At 46.6% G+C, this 20,225-nt stretch overlaps 2 protein-coding genes across 6 annotated transcripts in view; one reads left to right on the forward strand and one right to left on the reverse strand.

Annotated features, from left to right (window-relative positions):
• Nucleotides 1-15,699, forward strand: part of LOC115481498 — a 31,437-nt gene extending 15,738 nt beyond the window's left edge. For all 4 annotated transcript variants that reach the window (XM_030220680.1, XM_030220683.1, XM_030220681.1 and 1 more), the window contains 4 exons: nucleotides 10,549-10,619; nucleotides 10,855-11,295; nucleotides 13,364-13,610; nucleotides 14,386-15,699. In XM_030220680.1, the coding sequence (XP_030076540.1) occupies nucleotides 10,549-10,619; nucleotides 10,855-11,295; nucleotides 13,364-13,610; nucleotides 14,386-14,561 (935 nt within the window). In that variant the 3' untranslated portion in view covers nucleotides 14,562-15,699. The remainder of the gene's footprint in view (nucleotides 1-10,548; nucleotides 10,620-10,854; nucleotides 11,296-13,363; nucleotides 13,611-14,385) is intronic.
• Nucleotides 15,499-20,225, reverse strand: part of SP2 (Sp2 transcription factor) — a 46,268-nt gene continuing 41,541 nt past the window's right edge. For both annotated transcript variants that reach the window (XM_030220685.1, XM_030220684.1), the window contains one exon: nucleotides 15,499-16,375. In XM_030220685.1, the coding sequence (XP_030076545.1) occupies nucleotides 16,275-16,375 (101 nt within the window). In that variant the 3' untranslated portion in view covers nucleotides 15,499-16,274. The remainder of the gene's footprint in view (nucleotides 16,376-20,225) is intronic.

The following is a 20,225-nucleotide window of genomic DNA, read 5'->3' on the forward strand; positions in this document are numbered from 1 at the left end:
CTTCGCAGTTGCGGAGGAGTCTGAGTGCAGAGGGACGCCTCATTCTGAGGATGCTAGAGGAGCTCCTTCCTCCGCTTCTCCTAATTCGGGGGTGGAGGGCCAGGGTGAGTTTTTCTCCCCTGAATTTGTGCTGCTGATGCATAAGGCCTTTATACTAAAAAGGACTCTGCCGGAGGAGTGTGACACCGCGTTGCGGGCTGGATTCCCTCCAGGTTTTGATAGTCCAGTGTTGGCTCCTGAGTTTCCTTCTTCCCCCGAGCGTTGGACTGATGCTAAACGTAGACGGGTAAATTCCCTGTCTGACGGTGGCGCATCTCCCTTTTCCCCCCTCTGGTCAAGCTGTGGGGTGTCTGAGGAGTCTGGTAGGCCCTCATGGACGGATGATCCAGATGAGGGTCCCTGTTTGCCACCGGATTTGGATGATCCTAAAGCGGTGCGGATTTTCCACCGCAACGAGCTGCCAGCGCTCATTTCTGACGCCTTGCAGGCCCTTTCTATTGAAGATCTGGCCGAGGGCGATGCCTCCTCTGTTAATCCTAAAATGGCTAGTACCAAGAAGCCTTCTTGGGCTTTTCCTGTGCATGACTCCATCCAAGAGCTTATTTCAGCTCAATGGTCTGACCCTGATGGGCCTTTGAAAGTAGCCAGGGCTATGAGTCAGCTTTACCCTCTGAGTGAGGATCACTTGGTGTTACGTTCCTCACCTGGTTCCAGGCCTGCACGGCCGGTTCGGCAGAGCTGATCGGCTGTCTTGATGGTGTTTCTGCAGGATAGGTCGGCCATCTTGGGATAGGCATCTTAGCTTGTGGCAGCCATCTTGGGGTTGGCCGGCTGCAGGAAGGAAGCCCATATTTGGGCATTGGGCTTCTCTGCTGATGGGGGCAGCCATCTTGGTTCAGCTGCACATGTTTAGCATTGATTCCTGCTCTATTTAAAGCCCTGCCTCCAGTCCTTTGTTGCTTCGGCCTCAATTGTTCTGAGGAGTTGCTGTCGGAGTGCTGTTCGCGGACTAACTTCTGTTCCTGTTTTCCTGTGTACTGGACCCTGGCTAGTTTTCTCAGATATTGCTTGTTTGCTGCCTGCCTTGACCCTGGACTGATTTTGACTATTCTTCGCCTGTTGGAGTACTAGTTCTGGACTGTGTCTGTTTCCTGCCAGCCTGGTCAGCGGCTGTGCAACCCCACTGGATCAAGAAGTCCTGGTGACCACTTGCAGCTGGGAGCTCAACTCCTGGTGAATGGTGGTCTCTTCCCAGGTGAAGCTAGGGGTTGTCTGGCTGCCTGACCGAGTGCGGTGTTACTCCATCTCTGCCGTGCTCAGTCGGGGCACAGGGGCTCACTACTACCGGGTCATAACACTTGGCCCCTTTTGGGATGCCTAAAGTGGATGCGTTGGTCACGGCCGTGACTAAGAAGACCACTCTCCCGGTGGAGGGAGGGGTAGCTTTGAAAGATATGCAGGACCGGCGGCTAGAATCCGCACTGAAGTGGTTCTTTGAAATCTCGGGCCTTTCCTTAAGGGCGGCGATTTGCAGTTCCTATGCAGCCCGTGCCTGTCTTTCCTGGTTACAGCAGGTGGTTGATCAGCCCGAGGATGGTGCGGGTTCCCTCTCTGAGGTTGGTCCGCATATGGAGTCTGCCCTGTCGTTTTTAGCTAATGCCCTTTATGATCTGGTCAGAGCTTCGGCTAAGCAGATGTCTGTGGCGGTTTCTGCCCGCTGCCTTCTTTGGCTGCGGCATTGGGCGGCTGACATGGCCTCTAAGCAGAGGCTGGTGAGGTTACCCTTTCGGGGCCTTCTGTTATTTGGAGAGGAATTGGAGAAGATTGTTAAAGACCTAGGGGACTCTAAATCCCAGCGGTTACCTGAGGATAGGCCACGGCCTTCTTCCAAAAGTCCTGTTTTTCCCTCCTCTTCCAGGCCACGTTCCTGCGAAGCTCGCAGGTATCGCCCGGGGCGCTCTGCTGGGTTTTCTCAATGGGCCCGTTTTCAGCAGAGGAACTCCTTTTGCTCGGACAAACGTTCTGCAGCGGCCGGCCAATGGCCAGGAGTTCAGGGGCGTCCTCCACAATGATTTTTTTTTTGTTACATTTGTACCCCGCACTTTCCCACTCATAGCAGATTCAATGCGGCTTACATATTATATACAGGTACTTATTTGTACCTGGGGCAATGGAGGGTTAAGTGACTTGCCCAGAGTCACAAGGAGCTGCCTGTGCCTGCAGTGGGAATCGAACCCAGTTCCCCAGGTCCACTCATTGATTCCTGCAGTAGGGGGTCGTCTTTCCCTCTTCATCGAGGAGTGGACCAAGATTACTTTGGATCAGTGGGTCCTGGACCTGATCAGAGAAGGCTACCGATTGGAATTCGGTGCCCCAGTGAGAGACGCTTTTTTGGAGTCCCGATGCGACACTGCTATCAAACGGGCGGCAGTAGAGGAGACCTTGCAAGTCTTGCTGCACCTCAGAGCGGTGATTCCGATGCCTCCAGCCAAAAGCGGCTGCGGTCGCTACTCCATTTATTTTGTGGTCCCTCGGAAAGGCGGGTCTTTCAGACCGATCCTCGACTTACGAAGAGTCAACGAGGCCCTAAGAGTGCGACACTTTCGCATGGAAACCCTGCACTCCGTCATTGCGGCGGTACAGCCAGGAGAGTTTCTCACGTCTCTGGACCTCAAGGAAGCGTATCTGCACATTCCTATTTGGCCCCCGCATCAGCGGTTTCTTCAGTTTGCGGTTTGGGGCCAACATTTCCAGTTTCGGGCCTTGCCTTTCAGCCTGGCCACAGCTCCCCATACCTTTTCGAAGGTGATGGTGGTGGTAGCTGCCTTTCTCAGGCGAGAGGGTATCAGAGTTCACCCGTATTTAGACGACTGGCTCATCAGGGCGGATTCGGCAGACGAGAGCCGACTCGCCTCGACCAGAGTTATAACTGTTCTTCAGAATCTGGGCTGGGTGATCAATTTGCCCAAAAGTCACCTGACCCCCTCTCAGTCTCTCAAGTATTTGGGGGTCAGGTTCGACATGGCTTCGGGGTTCGTCTTTCTCCACGACCACAGGCAGTGCAAGCTTCAGAATCAGGTCCGTCTGCTCCTGCGGATGCCTCGCCCTCGAGCTTGGGACTTTGTTCAGCTCCTGGGGTCGATGATGGCCACCATGGAGGTGGTTCCCTGGGCGAGAGCTCAAATGAGGCTGCTGCAGATTGCTCTGCTTCAGCAATGGTCTCTGATCTCCCAGGAATACCAACGCAGACTATCGTGGCTCCCTGCAGCCCGGCACAGTATGGATTGGTGGCTCTCCGACAGGATGCTGCGACAGGGAATGCCGCTCGTGCTTCCTTCTTGGTGCCTGGTGATAACGGATGCCAGCCTTTCGGGCTGGGGAGCTCATTGCCAGGGAAGCTATGCTCAGGGTCAGTGGACACCCGTGGAAGCAGGATGGTCCATCAATCACTTGGAATTGAGAGTGATATTTCAGGCTCTGCTGGCCTTCCACAAGACTCTGAAGGGGCTTCCTGTCCGGGTGCTGTCGGACAACATGACAGCAGTGGCATACATTAATCATCAGTGCATTCAGTGCAGGGCCCTGGCCGCGGAGGCTGCTCAGATTTTCCACTGGGCCGAGCTCCACTTGGATCTGCTGTTCGCAGCTCACATAGCAGGTCAGAGCAACGTGCAAGCCGATTTCCTCAGCAGACATCAAATCGACCCGGCGGAATGGGAACTGGTAGAAGAAGTTTTTCTTCAGATCTGTGCCAAATGGGGGACTTCCGGTTTGGATCTAATAGCATCAAGTGCAAACGCCAAAGTCCCTCGCTTTTTCAGCAGAAGGAGAGATCCTCTCTCGGCGGGGTTGGATGCTCTGGCTCAATCTTGGCCCTCCGGCCTCCTATATGTGTTCCCTCCTTGGCCCTTGATAGGGCGAGTCCTTCTGAGGATTCGACTGCACCAAGGATTGGTGATCCTCGTCGTTCAGGATTGGCCAAGGCGTCCGTGGTACGCGGACCTTCGTCGGATGCTGGTGGAGGCTCCACTTCTGTTGCCTCTATTGCCGAACCTGTTGGTTCAGGGGCCAGTGACTATGGAGGATCCCTGCCGATTTGGTCTTACGGCCTGGCTCTTGAGAGGGCGCAATTGAGAGACAAGGGCTACTCTAACAAGGTCATCTCCACTCTCTTGCAGGCCTGCAAGCGGTCTACTTCCGCAGCTTATGCTCGGATCTGGCGCAAGTTTGAGGTGTGGTTCAAATGCGGTCACACCGTGCGGGCTACAGTCTCGTCGGTCCTGGATTTTTTGCAGGACAGCCTACAAAAAGGCCTGGCTTACAATTCCTTTTGGGTTCAAGTGGCAGCGTTGGCATGCTTCCGAGGGAAAGTCTCTGGCTTGTCCCTTGCTGCTCATCCGGACATTGTCCGATTTCTCAGGGGGGGCGCTTCGGCTTCGTCCTCCTGTGCAGTCGCCGTGTCCGGTCTGGAGCCTGGGGCTGGTGTTGAAGGCTCTTCAGTGTTCACCTTTTGAGCTGCTTAGGTGAGCTTCTGAGAAGGATGTGACTCTCAAGACAGTCTTTTTGGTGGCCATGACATCGGCTAGACGCATATCTGAGCTCCAGGCGCTTTCACATGTCGGGATCCTTTTCTGCAGTTCTCGGAGTCCGGGGTAACAGTACATACAGCGCCTTCCTTCCTGCCTAAGGTGGTTTCAGTGTTTCACCTGAACCAGCCCATTTTTCTACCTTCCTTCTGTAGGGAGGACTTTCCGGATTCCTTTGGGCAATTGCGTCTTTTGGTTGTTCGCAGGGCTCTGTTGCAGTATCTACAGATGTCAAATGACTTCAGGACTTCTGATCATCTTTTTGTATTGTTGACAGGTCCTCGACGCGGGTGTACGGCGTCTAAGGCCACTATAGCCCGTTGGCTCAGGGAAGTCATTTTTTCTGCATATCTGCTTTCAGGACGGTCTCTGCCTGAAGTGTTTAAAGTGCATTCCACGAGAGCGATTTCCTCCTCGTGGGCTGAAACGGGTGCCCTTTCTCTTCAAGAGATCTGTCATGCGGCTACTTGGGCTTCTCAGCTCTCGTTTATACGGCATTACAGGCTGGATGTTGCAGCGAAGCAGGACGCGCATTTTGGGGCGCAGGTGCTTGCTCTTGGAGTTGCCTGTTCCCACCCTACGTAGGGATTGCTTTTGTACATCCCATCAGTTAATGGATTCATCTGCTGTTGATGACAAGGAAGGGAAAATTAGGTTCTTACCTTGGTAATTTTCTTTCCTTTAGTCACAGCAGATAAATCCATGATCCCTCCCTGTCTGACTTTGTTTTTGTTGTTCAGATCCTTCATGCAGATATCGTATCACATCAGGAGGAGTTGAAGATCAGTTCTCAGAGTTTGTACATGCTGTTCTATTGTAGGAGGTTGAGAACGTCCCTCCTTTGTTGGTTATTGCTCCGGTTCTGAGGCGTTTGTTCACTGTGAGGAAAGTTCACGTTATTTTACCTTTCTTTCTCACTCTGCTTTGGAAGTTTCATATACTGAAGGCAGAAGGGTCTAGCCGTCCAAGGTCACTGTGGTTTTTCAGTGCTCTCTATTTCCACCTGCTGGTAGGCGGATACAACCCATCCATTAATGGATTCATCTGCTGTGACTAAAGGAAAGAAAATTACCAAGGTAAGAACCTAATTTTCCCTTTTCCCTTTCCGCTTGCCCATTTCAAGATAATATAAGAAGGAAAAGATATGTGCCTAGGAGTTATCAACTCACATCCACCATTTTGAATCTGTCTTGCAATCTACATCACAGAATTCTGATGAACCTGCTACCCAGTGTCTGGCAGATCTCCTTCCTCTTTAAGCGCTGTTCCTCTTTAAGCGCTTACAGTTTACTCAGCTTCATCTGTGTTTTTCCCCCCACTCCACAGGAATTTTGAAAAACATTTCATTTTATTTACCAATATATAAATTAAATGTCTCCCCACTACTAAGGGTATTGGGCAGTTTGATGGAGACTTAGTGATTCTTGCCAATATCTCTGTGTGGTAGAATGCAATTAGTGAAGATGGTATTATTTAAATGGTTGTACATGCTCCAGAATCTACCCATGGTGTTGGCTGTGGTGTACCTGGATTACAACTCTAGGAACCTCAAGTACTAGCTATTTAATGCCAACTGCAGTGGGAAATTACCTTCCCGTTACTTCCTCCATCTCCTCTTTCAAGTCTAACCAATGATTTCCCAAAACTCACACTAAGCCTTGAAAATGTTGCTAATTCCTAAACTTGTCCTAGGATATCCTTCAGGCACTGCTTACAGTCTACTGTAACAACCAATAAGTCATCCGCAAACAGGGTATTTTAAATTTATTGTTGTGACATTCTCATCCTGCATGAATTCCGTGCCAAGGGCTCTATACACAACACAAATATTCTGGCGAAAGCACAGTTCTTATGTTAGTTACTGCAGAACATTCTTAACTTGCTTCTCACAGGTCTCCCACTTAGCCATCTCTCTCCTCTTCAATCTGTTCAAAATTCTGCTGCACGACTAATACTCCGCCAATGTCACTATGCTCATATTAGCCCTCTCCTCAAGTCACTTCACTGGCTCCCTATCTGTTTCCGCATACAGTTCAAACTCCTCTTATTGACTTATAAGTGCATTCACTCTGCAGCTCCTCAGTACCTCTCCACTCTCATCTCTCCCTACACTCCTCCCCAGGTACTCCGTTCACTGGGTAAATCTCTCTTATCTGCACCCTTCTCCTTCACCGCTAACTCCAGACTCCGTTCCTTTTATCTTGCTGCACCATATGCCTAGAATAGACTTCCTGAGCCGGTACGTCAAGCTTCATCTCTGGCCGTCTTCAAATCTAAGCTAAAAGCCCACCTTTTTGATGCTGCTTTTAACTCCTAACCCTTATTCAATTGTTCAGAACCCTTATTTTATCATCCTCACTTTAATATTCCCTTATCTCTTATTTGTCCTGTTTGTCTGTCTTAATTAGATTGTAAGCTCTGTCGAGCCGGGACTGTCTCTTCATGTTCAAGTGTACAGCGCTGCGTATATCTAGTAGCACTATAGAAATGATAATAAGTAGTAGTAGTAAGTAGGGTTTATCAATCAGCATATCTTTAATCCAATTTGCCAATATCTATGTATCCAATTTACCAATACCTATGTAAACTGCTCAGTTTCACTTAAAAGAGCGTGAAGGACGTGAGGAGGAAGAAAGAGCAGGAAACGCAGTGGCACCAGAGACCGACGCTGAAGAAGGCTTCAGCTGACGGGGATAGGGGACCCCCGCCAGTAAAGGTATTTGCTGCTATGGGGTGCGGAAGGGGAGCGTTGAGGCAGTGGGGGGGGGGGGGGGGGGCGAGGCAGCGGGGCGGCAGACTAAAATGTGCCCCCCCCCACCTCGGGCACTGGCCCCCTCCCAATGCGGTCTGGCTACACCCCTGGTAGGAACTTGAATCCTTTCCCTTTTTTTTTTACTTTAAATTTTTATTGAAAGATTCATATACAATGAAAATGATAACATTCCTCATCAAGGATTAGTTGCTCCCATGCAAACAATTACTACTGAAGCTATCATCCTTTCTACTACAGAACTTCACCAACTATGTCCCCCCCTCCCTTCCAATTGTCTACTCTAGAACAGTTTCCTCCCCCCCTTTCCCCTTTAAACACCTCCCCTCCCTCCCACCCTATCACTTCCTGCCCAATCCCCCCCTCCTTGTGCCCTACAGTATGTATCCCTCAAGCTACTGTCAATGTACGGTCTAAATGTGTCCATTCTGCGCGCTCTGGGTCAAACTGTATTATTCGGCGGTCTGTCAACTTTTCTAGGTCTGCCACCACTTTGGCCTTCAATATCCAACTTTGTATATTGGGTCCAGGACTCTTCTTAAGTACATAAGTACATAAGCATCGCCATGCCGGGAAAGACCAAGGGTCCATCGAGCACAGCACCCTGTCTCCGACAGCGGCCAAAAGAACAAACAATTTGTCCCGCCCATCCCAGAAATAGTGGATTATTCCCAAGTCCATTCAATAACATTCTATTGCCTTTTCCTCCAGGAAGCCATCCAGATCTTTTTTAAAGTCCGCTAAGTCAATCGCCTTAACCACTTTTTCCGGCAATGAATTCCAGAGTCTAACTACATGTTGAGTGAAGAAAAATTTCCTCCGATTCGTTTTAAATTTACTGTACTGCAGCTTCATCGCATGCCCCCTTGTCCTAGTATTTGTGGAAAGCGTAAACAAGACGCCCCACATTGACCCATTCCATTCCACTCATTATCTTATTGACCTATATCATATCTCCCCTCAGCCGCCTTTTCTCCAAGCTGAAGAGCCCCAGCCTCTTCCGCCTTTCCTCATAGGGAAGTCGTCCCATCCTCTGTATCATCTTTGTCGCCCTTCTCTGCACCTTTTCTAATTCCACTATATCTTTTTTGGGGTGCGGTGACCAGAATTGAACACAATACTCGAGGTGCAGTCACACCATGGAACGATACAACAGCAGAATAATATCCTCATTTTTGTTTTCCATCCCTTTCCTAATAATACCCAACATTCTATTAGCTTTCCTAGCCGCAGCAGCACATTGAGCAGAAGGTTTCAACATATCGTCAACGATGACACCTAGATCCCTTTCTTGGACCGTGACTCCTAACGCTGAACTCTGCATGAGGAGTTTCTAAAATAAGGGCCTAATTCTGTTCTGCAATGGCCAAAGGAAGCAAGTGCCTATTTTTACTGAAGTACTTGCTTTCTTCTGCCATCGCAGGACAGTATTTCTATAATGCCCTTTCCATCTTTGAGTCTTGGGATGTACAGTCTCGTCATACATGGATTCTTGTAGATTATTTCATAGGCATAGAGGAGTTCCTTTGTTCATACTTCCAGTTTTTCAAGATGTTTATGGGACCACTCTACAGTTCCAAAGCTGTATGAGAGTCCAGGAATTGTCAACTGATTGACAGTTTGTATCCTACTTTGTGCTATTAAAGTATTTTTCAGTATAATTATCAAAACTCTCCTGCAGTATTCATTTATTGATATTTTTTTCACAGTAATTTATGTTAGATTATAGCGCCTTCCTCTACTCCTAGATATTTATGTATATATACCTTTCTGCTCAAATTTTTAGATGTAACAATGTCTACTTTCCTCTGGGAGGAATCCCTCGCATTCTGTAGAAGTGTAGCACTGATTGAAGAGAGTATGTAGAGGCTAGAAGTCTGTAGAAGATATGCCAGCTAAGCCCATGAAGAACAATTCTATACCTGGGCACCTGCAATCATACTACTACTACTACTACTACTTATCATTTCTATAACGCTACAAGACGTACACAGCGCTGTACACTTGAACATGAAGAGACAGTCCCTGCTTGACAGAGCTTACAATCTAATTAGGACAAACAGGACAAATAGATAAGGGAATTACTAAGGTGGGAATGATAAAATACGGGTACTAAACAAGTGAGTAAGGGTTAGGAGTTAAAAGCAGCATCAAAAGGTGGGCTTTTAGCCTAGATTTGAAGATGGCCAGAGATGAAGCTTGACGTACTGGCTCAGGGAGTCAATTCCAGGCGTATGGTGCAGCAAGATAAAAGGAACGGAGTCTGGAGTTAGCAGTGGAGGAGAAGGGTGCAGATAAGAGAGATTTACCCAGTGAACGGAGTTCCCGGGAGGAGTGTAGGGAGAGAGAAGAGCGGAGAGGTACTGAGGAGCTGCAGAATGAATGCACTTGTAAGTCAATAAGAGGAGTTTGAACTGTAAGCAGAAACGGATAGGGAGCCAGTGAAGTGACTTGTGGAGAGGGCTAATATGAGCATAGTGACACTGGTGGAATACAAGTTGTACAGCAGAATTTTGAACAGATTGAAGAGGAGAGAGATGGCTAAGTGGGAGACCTGTGAGAAGCAAGTTGCAATAGTCTAAGCAAGAGGTGATAAGAGTGTGTAAATGTACAGAAGACCAGTATTTTTGCAGTATGTAAATGGTAGCAAAATACCTAAGTGCTGTTCTGTAAGGGCATGCGTAAGAGGGTAACCAAAAGAAGAGCAAAAACAAAACAGGTTTTTGCAAATAAAAATACGTTTTATTTATCTAGTGCCCAAAAAATGTTTGTACATCCACAGATAAGGACAATTGTGGAGCTCTGCTATTAATCAGTGTGACACATTTATGAGAGAGCATATGTTTCTACTGTTCATTATTGAGGTACATGATAAGAACATTAACAACTGGAATATATGACTCCTGACGCAGGCATCTTTGCTGAAATACAGCCATGTCAAATCTTTGCTCCATAATTGTCCTTCTTTATCTGTGGATGTACAAACATTTTTTTATGCACTGGTATTTTTATTTGAAGAGACTTTTAATATTTTATTTATTTTGTTTTAGTTATATTTGTACCCTGCGCTTTCCCACTCATGGCAGGCTCATGGTTTTCATGGCTTTTCCTTTGGTTACTCTCACTGCTTTGCTGCATTGTTTGTCTATATAATGGCCACTTGTGCGTAACTGCTAACCTCTGTCTTTTCAGACATCACCGAGAACAACCTGCAGTTCTTGAAGGGCCTGGTGGGATACTTGGAGAGGAGTAGCACCACCCAGGTGAGTCTGGTCTCTTTTCCATTTGTCTATAATCTCTCTCCATCCTTCCTTCTGCTTTCTCTCTATGGATCTCTGACAGGCTCTGTATCTTGAGGGTCCTCAGGACACACTTATTTATTTCTACTTCTTGAAGCTAAATATATGAAATTGAAATGTTTTATTCTTCTGTATATGATGGGAGGGAGGCTAGATTGTATATTATACATGTATGGTAAACAGGTACTCATATCTGCAGGTGAATGGTACGCATCCTTTAGTGCCTCTGCATTCCAAGAGAGAGCCAAAGTACTCCTCTACAGACATGCAAGAGCCTCCCATCCTGCCTCCCCCTGCAGATGTACGCGTGTCTCCCATCCTGCCTCCCCCTGCACACGTGCAAGAGACTGCAGTATTACCACCCACAGCACATGTACGAGAGCCTCTTCATGAAGATGTTCGAGAGCCTCCTTATGTAGACGTACGAGAGGCTTTGGTCGTGCCTCCTGCACATGTGCGAGAGTCTTCTCCAGTAGGAATGCTGAGGGTCAGCAGCGTCACAAGTGGCTTTCAGTACTGGATGAATGCGGAGGATAGCTCAGGAAGCCCTGCAGCACCAAATGACTCTTCAGGAATATGGGACGAAACCATTCAGGATACTCTGCCTGATGGTACACCAGCATGGGCATCTCCAGCAGAGGTACAGCATCCACACATCTGATTTGTGGTTACTGGGCTGGCTAAGCAAATACAAGGTTTATTTTGTCTGTTGCTCTGATTTCAGAGGGCGGCAGAATCAACATTTATTGAAAGAAAATACCTAGTGCACCTTTAATGAGCTAGGGTAGTGTGCGAGACAGTGTTAGGCTCACAGTGTACCTATGAGTGTGCTGGCATAAACTCCCTACAGTTAAAATCTGCTCTTTTCCTTAGATTTATCCATCGAGAAGGTAATTCTATACATTAGCAGCTAGATGTATCCGCTGCTTAGACACATCATAGGCACTAATAATTGATTGTTATATGCAAATGTGCACTAGGTACTATTCTGTAAAACAGCATGTAACTGCAAGGGAGTGTATATGTGGGCGGAACATGGACCTGTATTCAAGTGATGCGCTTAACTTATAGAACACTATCAGCTTTATTTTCAAAAGTGATGGGCGCCCAGATTTCGACCCAAATCGGGAGATGGGCTCCCATCTTGCAAAGGCGCCCAAATCGGTATAATCGAAAGCCAATTTTGGGCGTCTTCAACTGCAATCTGTCGTGGAAACGGGCAAAGTTGATGGGGGCGTGGCGGGGCTGGGGTGTGTTTATCGGCCGAGGAGAGATGTGCGCCTTTGGCCAATAATCGAAAAAAGAAAGGCGTTTTTAGCGCGAATTTGGGTCATTTTTTGGACCCTTTTTTTTCACGAACAAGTCCCAAAAAAGTGCCCTAAATGACCAGATGACCACTGGAGGGAATCAGAGATGACCACTCCTGACTCCCCCAGTGGTCACTAACCCCCCTCCCACCATAAAAAAAAAACTTTAACAACTTTTTTTTCCAGCCTGTATGCCAGCCTCAAATGCCATACCCAGCTCCATCACAGCAGTATGCAGGTCCCTGGAGCAGTTGTTAGTGGGTGCAGTGGACTTCACCCAGATGGACCCAAGCCCATCCCCCCTACCTGTTAAACTTGTGGTGGTAAATGGGAGCCCTCCAAACCGCCCCCAAAACCCCACTGTACCCACATGTAGGTGCCCCCCTTCAGCCATAAGGGCTATGGTAATGGTGTACAGTTGTGGGCAGTGGGTTTTGGGGGAGATTTGAGGGGCTCACCACCAAAGGGATGGGAGCTATGGACTTGGGAGGTATTTAATTTTTTTTTGTTACAAGTGCCCCCTAGGGTGCCTGGTTGGTGTCCTGGCATGTGAGGGGGACCAGTGCACTATGAATCCTGGCCCCTCCCACGACCCAATGCCTTGGATTTGTTCGTTTTTGAGATGGGCGCCTTTGGTTTCCATTATCGCTGAAAAACGAAACCGCCCAGCTCAAATCCGCACAAATCCGAATCATTTGCCGGGCACAAACCGTATTATCGAACAAAAAGATGGGTGCCCATTTTTTTTCAAAAATACGGTCTGTCCCGCCCCTTCACGTACCCGTTCTCGGACATAGACGCCCATGGAGATGGGCGTTTGTGTTCGATTATGCCCCTCCACACATTACATGCATCACTTGGTACACATAAACCTGCCCATTTACACCTGTCATTAACATGGCATAAATGGTCACATCTAAACTTAGGGGGCCCCCATGCTGACTTACACTATTATTCTATAATGGTGGATTGATGACTATAGAATTAGCGCTCGGTGCTCGGCGCACCTAAGTGGATGCACCAATTTATAGAATTGCCCTCCCTAGTTTTAGAACTGTTATGGTTCAATGTGTTAGCAAGAGAAGTGATATCCATCACAAGTACGGGTGAGTTAGGGCTGAATCTAGGGTTGGGTAACCAGGGAGTTAACTTCAGCTGCCATATATTATAAGGTATTGATCTCTGGTCTTTGGAGGGGGGGGGGGAGGAGGAGGAGTTGCATTTCATGAGGCATTTTCCTGGGCACTACAGTATCTACTAGTACCCGTGAGAGACAGCAAGTGCCCTGACTGTAACAGCCCTCACATCTGGGGCTCAGAAGTGGCAGGCTACCCCAAATGTTTAGTTAACTAGCCCATGGCCCCTGCTTTATCTTTTTTTTTTTTTTTTAACTGTACATAGGAGAATGGAAGACCCAAACTAGAACTGATCCCAAATTCTGGTGTTTATATCACACATCACCAGCTGGATGATTTGTCCCAGATCTCCACTGACAAACCCAAACTGATGACCCGGCGGCTCCTGGACTACTTCTTCTCACGGGAGACACTGGCCAGGTCTTCAGCCACAGGGCAGCGCATTGCCCACAACAATACCACCATGGAGAAGCCAATTCGACTTCCCATTGCTGTAGTTAATGCCATTAAAGGTATACAAGTTGGGGATGCAAGAAGTGAACGGGAGCAGGCAGAGTGAGGTAGAGAAATGCTTGCAAACAAAGGGTAGAACATGGAGAAGTGGGTGAGCAACAGGCGCTTGCAGGAAAGGGGCCAGGAGAACAGGGACACACATGCACTTACTAAGGCAGTGCTACAGATGGGTACAGGGAAGGGAGAAGCATGGGCTAGGTACTGGTAAAATGCTACTGTTTCTCAACCATGTCTAGAACACTGCAAACTGCAGGGCTGTACTGAGGGCTGGGCAAATGATGCAGCTACACAGGACATTAGGAAGGTGGGGGCACAAAACAGATCCCCAACCATTGTCTTTTGTGCTGGGCCATGGCTTAGGAGTGCCAGCCAGGGGCACCAGGGTGCAGTTCCGGCTCAGTACAGTTCCTCTAAAGTGCTCTGGTTTTCAGGGCAGCCATAATGAAATATACATGAAGTATATTGGCGAGTCAGGATCTGGATAAATAACCTCATGCATATTTATTATGATAATCCTGAAAATCAGATCACTTAAAGGTGTATTCAGGACAGGGTTGAATATAAAGCATGTGTGATAGAAAGACAGGAATGGGTGGGGGGGGGGGGGGGGGGGGGGGGGAAGGATATGCTGGGTGGTGGGGGGCTGTGTGCTGAGCATAATCTCTTTTTGGTTCCTGTGCAGCATTCGTCACTGTGCTGTGCAACTTCTAACAAAAGCCAGGGCCTATGACCGATCTTGCTCTACCCTTTTCTGCCTTTGCTTCTTTTCCTCAGAATATGTAACAAAAGCGTGTGGTCGTGGCTGCAACTTTAATGCCGTCATCAACAGTAAGTGTGGAACCTCCCGCAGGGCTGTAAAGAAGATGTCCATCCGTATCGACTGGATGGAGGGAGGACGGCAGCGGTGTCCCACCAATACCTTTGGCCCTAAGGGTTCCTTATTCCCCTGAAAGCCCCATCCTGCCAGCTGGAAGGTGAGCTAAAGATGAAGATGCACAACTGTCTCCCCCTGAAAACTGTACAAGAGTCTGAGAGCTGATCCAAACTGTGACATTCCTTTGACATGCTTGTATGCAGAGATCAGTGTCAGATCATAGGTGAGAGATGGCTTGGCAGAGCAGCAGCTTGAGAGGAGACATTGCATCCTAACATTTCCTTCCAGCTGATGGCCACGATACATCCTCTTCACCACCGAGGGCATCTGTGCTTTGGAGGCAGTTGACTTTGGATGATACATCCTCTTCACCACTGAGGGCGTCTGTGCTTTGGAGGCAGTTGACTTTGGCATGATACATCCTCTTCACCACTGAGGGCGTCTGTGCTATGCAGGCAGCTGACTTCGGTATGATACATTCTCTTCACCACTGAGGGCGTCTGCTTTGGAGGCAGCTGATTTCAGATTCTCTGATAGTTCTGTACTGCTAATTAGCAAGAGGTGTTCCTCCCTAAACCCCTCAGATACCTTTACTGGGCAGTCTTATTTCAAATCATTTTCCCTCTTAATGGCTATACAGCCTTTGACAATTTGGGAGCCATCAACTTTACCCGTCCCCAGTCTCCTTCTGTCACCAGAGGACAGAGCTGAATGAGGAAAGTATTAATGTCAGGGGAACAGTTCTTCCACCCACAATCATGGCCTGGTATCTGAAAGTATTGCTTCTATTCCACCCATGATCCAGTGGCACAGTACCAGTCACAAGGTTTGAAGTCATTCAAGGACCAGTTGGAAAGCTGCACATCTCAGCTTAGACCTTCCATGAGTATGCCTCCCTCCCCCGCCCAAGGATCTGCAGTGATGAGAACTGTAAATTCAGAGTACCATCCAGATATTAAAATTCAAGATTTTCTCCAATTAACTGTACCATCAAGCAAAATTTCCTTTTTTTTATTAATTTAAAAGCTCAGAAATAACAAGTAATGTTTTAAACACTCAATATTGTCTTATTTTACAAATATACATTGTTTTTATTTAAATCCGGATTAGAAATGAAATATGCCTCTGCAATAAAAGCAGTGGAAAGACACCGGCCTCCAGCCCCACCTTCATCCAGGCGAAACACAAACCAATTAAATAAAAAATAAAAAAAAGTAAAATAACACAACTCTTCATCATTATCAGGGTAAGGCAATGTTCTAAAGCACAGGGAATAATAGTCTTTAAATAGAGAAATCGGAATGTGCCATCAGACTCAATAATCCATGGTTGGTGGGACAGCTCAGTCTGCATACCAACTATGTACAGTTCAGTATGAGTCTTGGGTGTCCTTGCACACTTTATATCCAACGTGGTTTAGTCTTCCTGGTTACTTGCATCGCAGGCGAAGGACATTTTTGCTCCTAACTGAAGCATATAAACCAATTTTTCCTTCGTGGAAAGAGACAGTCGCTCCTGCGTCTGAGCTCCCTCTGTCCAGCCAGTGCACACATGTCATGCCAAGAATACAATGGGTACAGAGGGGGCCAATGCTGGAAATCCTGAGTCACCTTCCTGCAGGGAGCCGGTGCTGGGGTCACCTTTCTGCAGGCAGTACTCAGGCGTCTGGTGCTGGGGACCCCAGGAGTCGCCTTTCTGCAAGGAAGGAGGGTGGCTTACTGCAGTGCAGCAACTGCTTACAGCAGTGAAACTCCCGAGACTCTCAGTCCTGGGAGTGCTGCTACTGATTTCACAAGTTCTTGATGACCAGATGAGTTTTAAAGTGCTTTGTTAGATGGTCACTCCTCAAAAAGCGCTTTTGACACTGTGCGCATTCAAAGCGTTTATCACCTGCCAGAGGAAAACAAGAAATGTCAGCACTAAACCAACTGATCCTGCTGCTGCTAGATCACTTGAGGATGGTCTCTGTACTGCCCCATTGTGCATGTTAAGCGTGTCTACATTCTGCATACCAGTATCAACCCAAAAAGGACAAACTAATCTTTTCACAAACTTAAAAGTTGCCAGATTTCAATAAAGTGTCTCTCCAAACAATGTATAAATATGAACTCATAGACTATTAGTCTGATACCAGGATTTCACCTTCTCATTTATTCTGTGGAGAGCTGTTAGACTTTTGCCATGTCAAAATGTTAATTTTTATATCGTTCTGGATGTACAAAGGGTAAAGCAAAAACTTCTTGATGTACAAAGAGTAAATTAAAAACATTTTATGAGGAAACTATCTCTCCATCTGTGAACTTTATATTACAGAAGCTTGTGCTTTGGTGTGATGTGCTGCTCAGTTTGGTAGCTCTGGGGTTACTCCTGCAGCACTATATGAACAAGGAGGACAGTTTGTATGTTTTCGCGCTGAAGTGGAGTATGTTGGCATGGAAAGGTTAGGACAGCTGTTGTAGTTGGTGATTCGATCATTAGGCATATAGATAGCTGGGTGGCTGGTGGACGTGAGGATCGCCTGGTGACTTGCCTGCCTGGTGCGAAGGTGGCGGACCTCACGCGTCACCTAGATAGGATTTTAGATAGTGCTGGGGAGGAGCCGGCTGTCTTGGTACATGTGGGTACCAATGACATAGGAAAATGTGGGCGAGAGGTTCTGGAAGCCAAATTTAGGCTCTTAGGTAGAAAGCTCAAATCCAGATCCTCTAGGGTAGCATTTTCTGAAATGCTACCTGTTCCACGCGCAGGGCCCAAGAGACAGGCAGAGCTCCGGAGTCTCAATGCGTGGATCAGACGATGGTGCAGGGAGGAGGGTTTTAGATTTGTTAGGAACTGGGCAACATTCTGGGGAAGGGGGAGTCTATTCCGAAAGGATGGGCTCCACCTTAACCAGGGTGGGACTAGGCTGCTGGCATCTGCATTTAAAAAGGAGATAGAGCAGCTTTTAAGCTAGAAATGGGGGGAAGGAAGACAGTTGCTCAAAAGCGCGTGGTTCGGGATAAGGTATCTTTCAAAGATATCACCAAAACAGGGAAGATAGGGTATCCTGATAGTGAGGTTGTAAAAGAGACCGTAGTAGATCAGGTGTCCTTAAATAAAAATCAGACAAAAGATTGCAAATTAATACTGTCAAGTACTAAGCATGATGTAAATAGGAACAACAAACATACTTTGAAATGTCTATATGCGAATGCCAGGAGCCTAAGAAATAAGATGGGAGAGTTAGAATATATTGCACTAAATGAAAAATTAAATATAATAAGCAACTCTGAGACCTGGTGGAAGGAGGATAACCAGTGGGACATTGTCATACCGGGGTACAAATTATATCGTAGTGATAGGGTGGATCGAACTGGTGGAGGGGTAGCATTGTATATTAAGGAGAGCCTTGAATCAAATAGATTGAAAATTCTGCAGGAAACAAAACACTTCTTGGAATCACTGTGGATTGAAATTCCATGTGTAAAGGGGAAAAGGATAGTGATAGGAGTGTACTACCGTCCGCCTGGCCAGGATGAACAGACGGATGCAGAAATGTTAAAGAAAATTACAGATGCAAACCAACTGGGCAACACAATAATAATGGGTGATTTCAATTACCCCGATATTGACTGGGTAAATGTAACATCGGGGCACGCTAGGGAGCTAAAATTCCTTGATGAAATCAAGGACAGCTTTATGGAGCAGCTGGTACAGGAGCCGAAGAGAGAAGGAAAAATTCTAGACCTAGTCTTTAGTGGAGCGCAAGATCTGGTGTGGGAGGTAATGGTGCTGGGGCCGCTTGATAACAGTGATCATAATATGATCGGATTTGATATTAGCTTTGAAGTAAGTATACATAGGAAATCAAATACGTTATACACGTTTAACTTTTAAAAAGGAGACTATGATAAAATGAGAACGGTGAAAAAAAAACCCAAAAACTTAGAGGAGCGACTGCGAGGGTCAAAAATTTACATCAGGCGTGGATGCTGTTCAAAAACACCATCCTGGAAGCCCAGGCTAAATGTATTCCGCATATCAAAAAAGGAGGATGGAAGACCAAACGAAAGCCAGCGTGGTTAAAAAGTGAGGTGAAGGAAGCTATTAGAGCTAAAAGAAAATCCTTCAGAAAATGGAAGAAGGAACCGACTGAAAATAATAAGAAACAGCATAAGGAATGTAAAGTCAAATGCAAAGCGCTGGTGAGGAAGGCTAAGAGGGACTTCGAAAAAAAGATTGCGTTGGAGGCAAAAACACATAGTAAAAATTTTTTTAGGTATATTAAAAGCAGGAAGCCGGCAAAAGAATCGGTTGGACCGCTAGATGACCGAGGAGTAAAAGAGGGAGGACAAAGCCGTAGCAGACAGATTAAATGAATTATTTGCTTCGGTCTTCACCGAGGAAGATTTGGGTGGGATACTGGTGCCAGAAATGGTATTCGAAGCTGACAAGTTGGAGAAACTTAATGAATTCTCTATAAACCTGGAGGATGTAATGGGGCAGTTCTACAAACTGAAGAGTAGAAAACTTCCTGGACCAGAGGAGATCCAGGAAATTATAGACCGGTGAGTCTGACGTCGGTGCCAGGCAAAATGGTAGAGACTATTATTAAGAACAAAATTACAGAGCATATTCAAAAGCATGGATTAATGAGACAAAGTCAACATGGATTTAGTGAAAGGAAATCTTGCCTCACCAATCTACTACATTTCTTTGAAGGGGTGAACAAATATGTGGATAAAGGTGAGCCAGTTGATATTGTGTATCTGGATTTTCACATGGCGTTTGACAAAGTACCTGAAAGACTCCAGAGGAAATTGGAAAGTCATGGGATAGGAGGTAGTGTTCTATTGTGGATTAAAAACTGGTTAAAAGAAAACAGAGAGTAGGGTTAAATGGTCAGTATTCTCAATGGAGAAGGGTAGTTAGTGGGGTTCCCCAGGAGTCTGTGCTGGAAAACAAAAAGAGGATGTTATAATGCCTTTGTGTTGCTCCATGGTGCGACTACACCTCAAATATTGTGTTCAATTCTGGTTGCCGTATCTAAAAAAAGATATAGCGGAATTAGAAAAGGAGCAGAGAAGGGCGACAAAATTGATAAAGGGGATGGGGAAAGTCTAAAGCGGCTAGGGCTCTTCAGCTTGGAGAAAAGGTGGCTGAGGGGATATGATAGAGGTCTATAAAATAATGAATGGAGTTGAATGGGTAGATGTGAAGCGTCTGTTTACGCTTTCCAAAAATACTAGGACTAGGGGGCATGCAATGAAGCTACAAAGTAGTAAATTTAAAACGAATCTGAGAAAATATTTCTTCACTCAACGTGTAATTAAACTGTGGAATTCGTTGCCAGAGAATGTGGTAAAGACGGTTAGCTTAGCAGAGTTTAAAAAAGGTTTGGACGGCTTCCTAAAGGAAAAGTCCATAGACCATTATTAAATGGACTTGGGGAAAATCCACTGTTTCTGGGATAAGCAGTATAAATGTTTTGTACTTTTTGGGATCTTGCCAGGTATTTGTGACCTGGATTGGCCACTGTTGGAAACAGGATGCTGGGCTTGATTGACGTTTGGTCTTTCCCAGTATGGCAATACTTATGTATAACTTTATGAATCTTGATTATTTTCTGCTGGTGCACTTTATTTAGCAGTGCTAAGCAATTTATGCATATTAGAAAAGGAAGTAAAGAGATAAAGTTATGCTATCAGACTAATATTCTGAGCGCCGAAACATTTTTGCAAATAGTTTATTTTGATAGTAC

Source organism: Microcaecilia unicolor, chromosome 12 (assembly GCF_901765095.1).
Source record: "Microcaecilia unicolor chromosome 12, aMicUni1.1, whole genome shotgun sequence".
Lineage (NCBI taxonomy): Eukaryota > Metazoa > Chordata > Amphibia > Gymnophiona > Siphonopidae > Microcaecilia > Microcaecilia unicolor.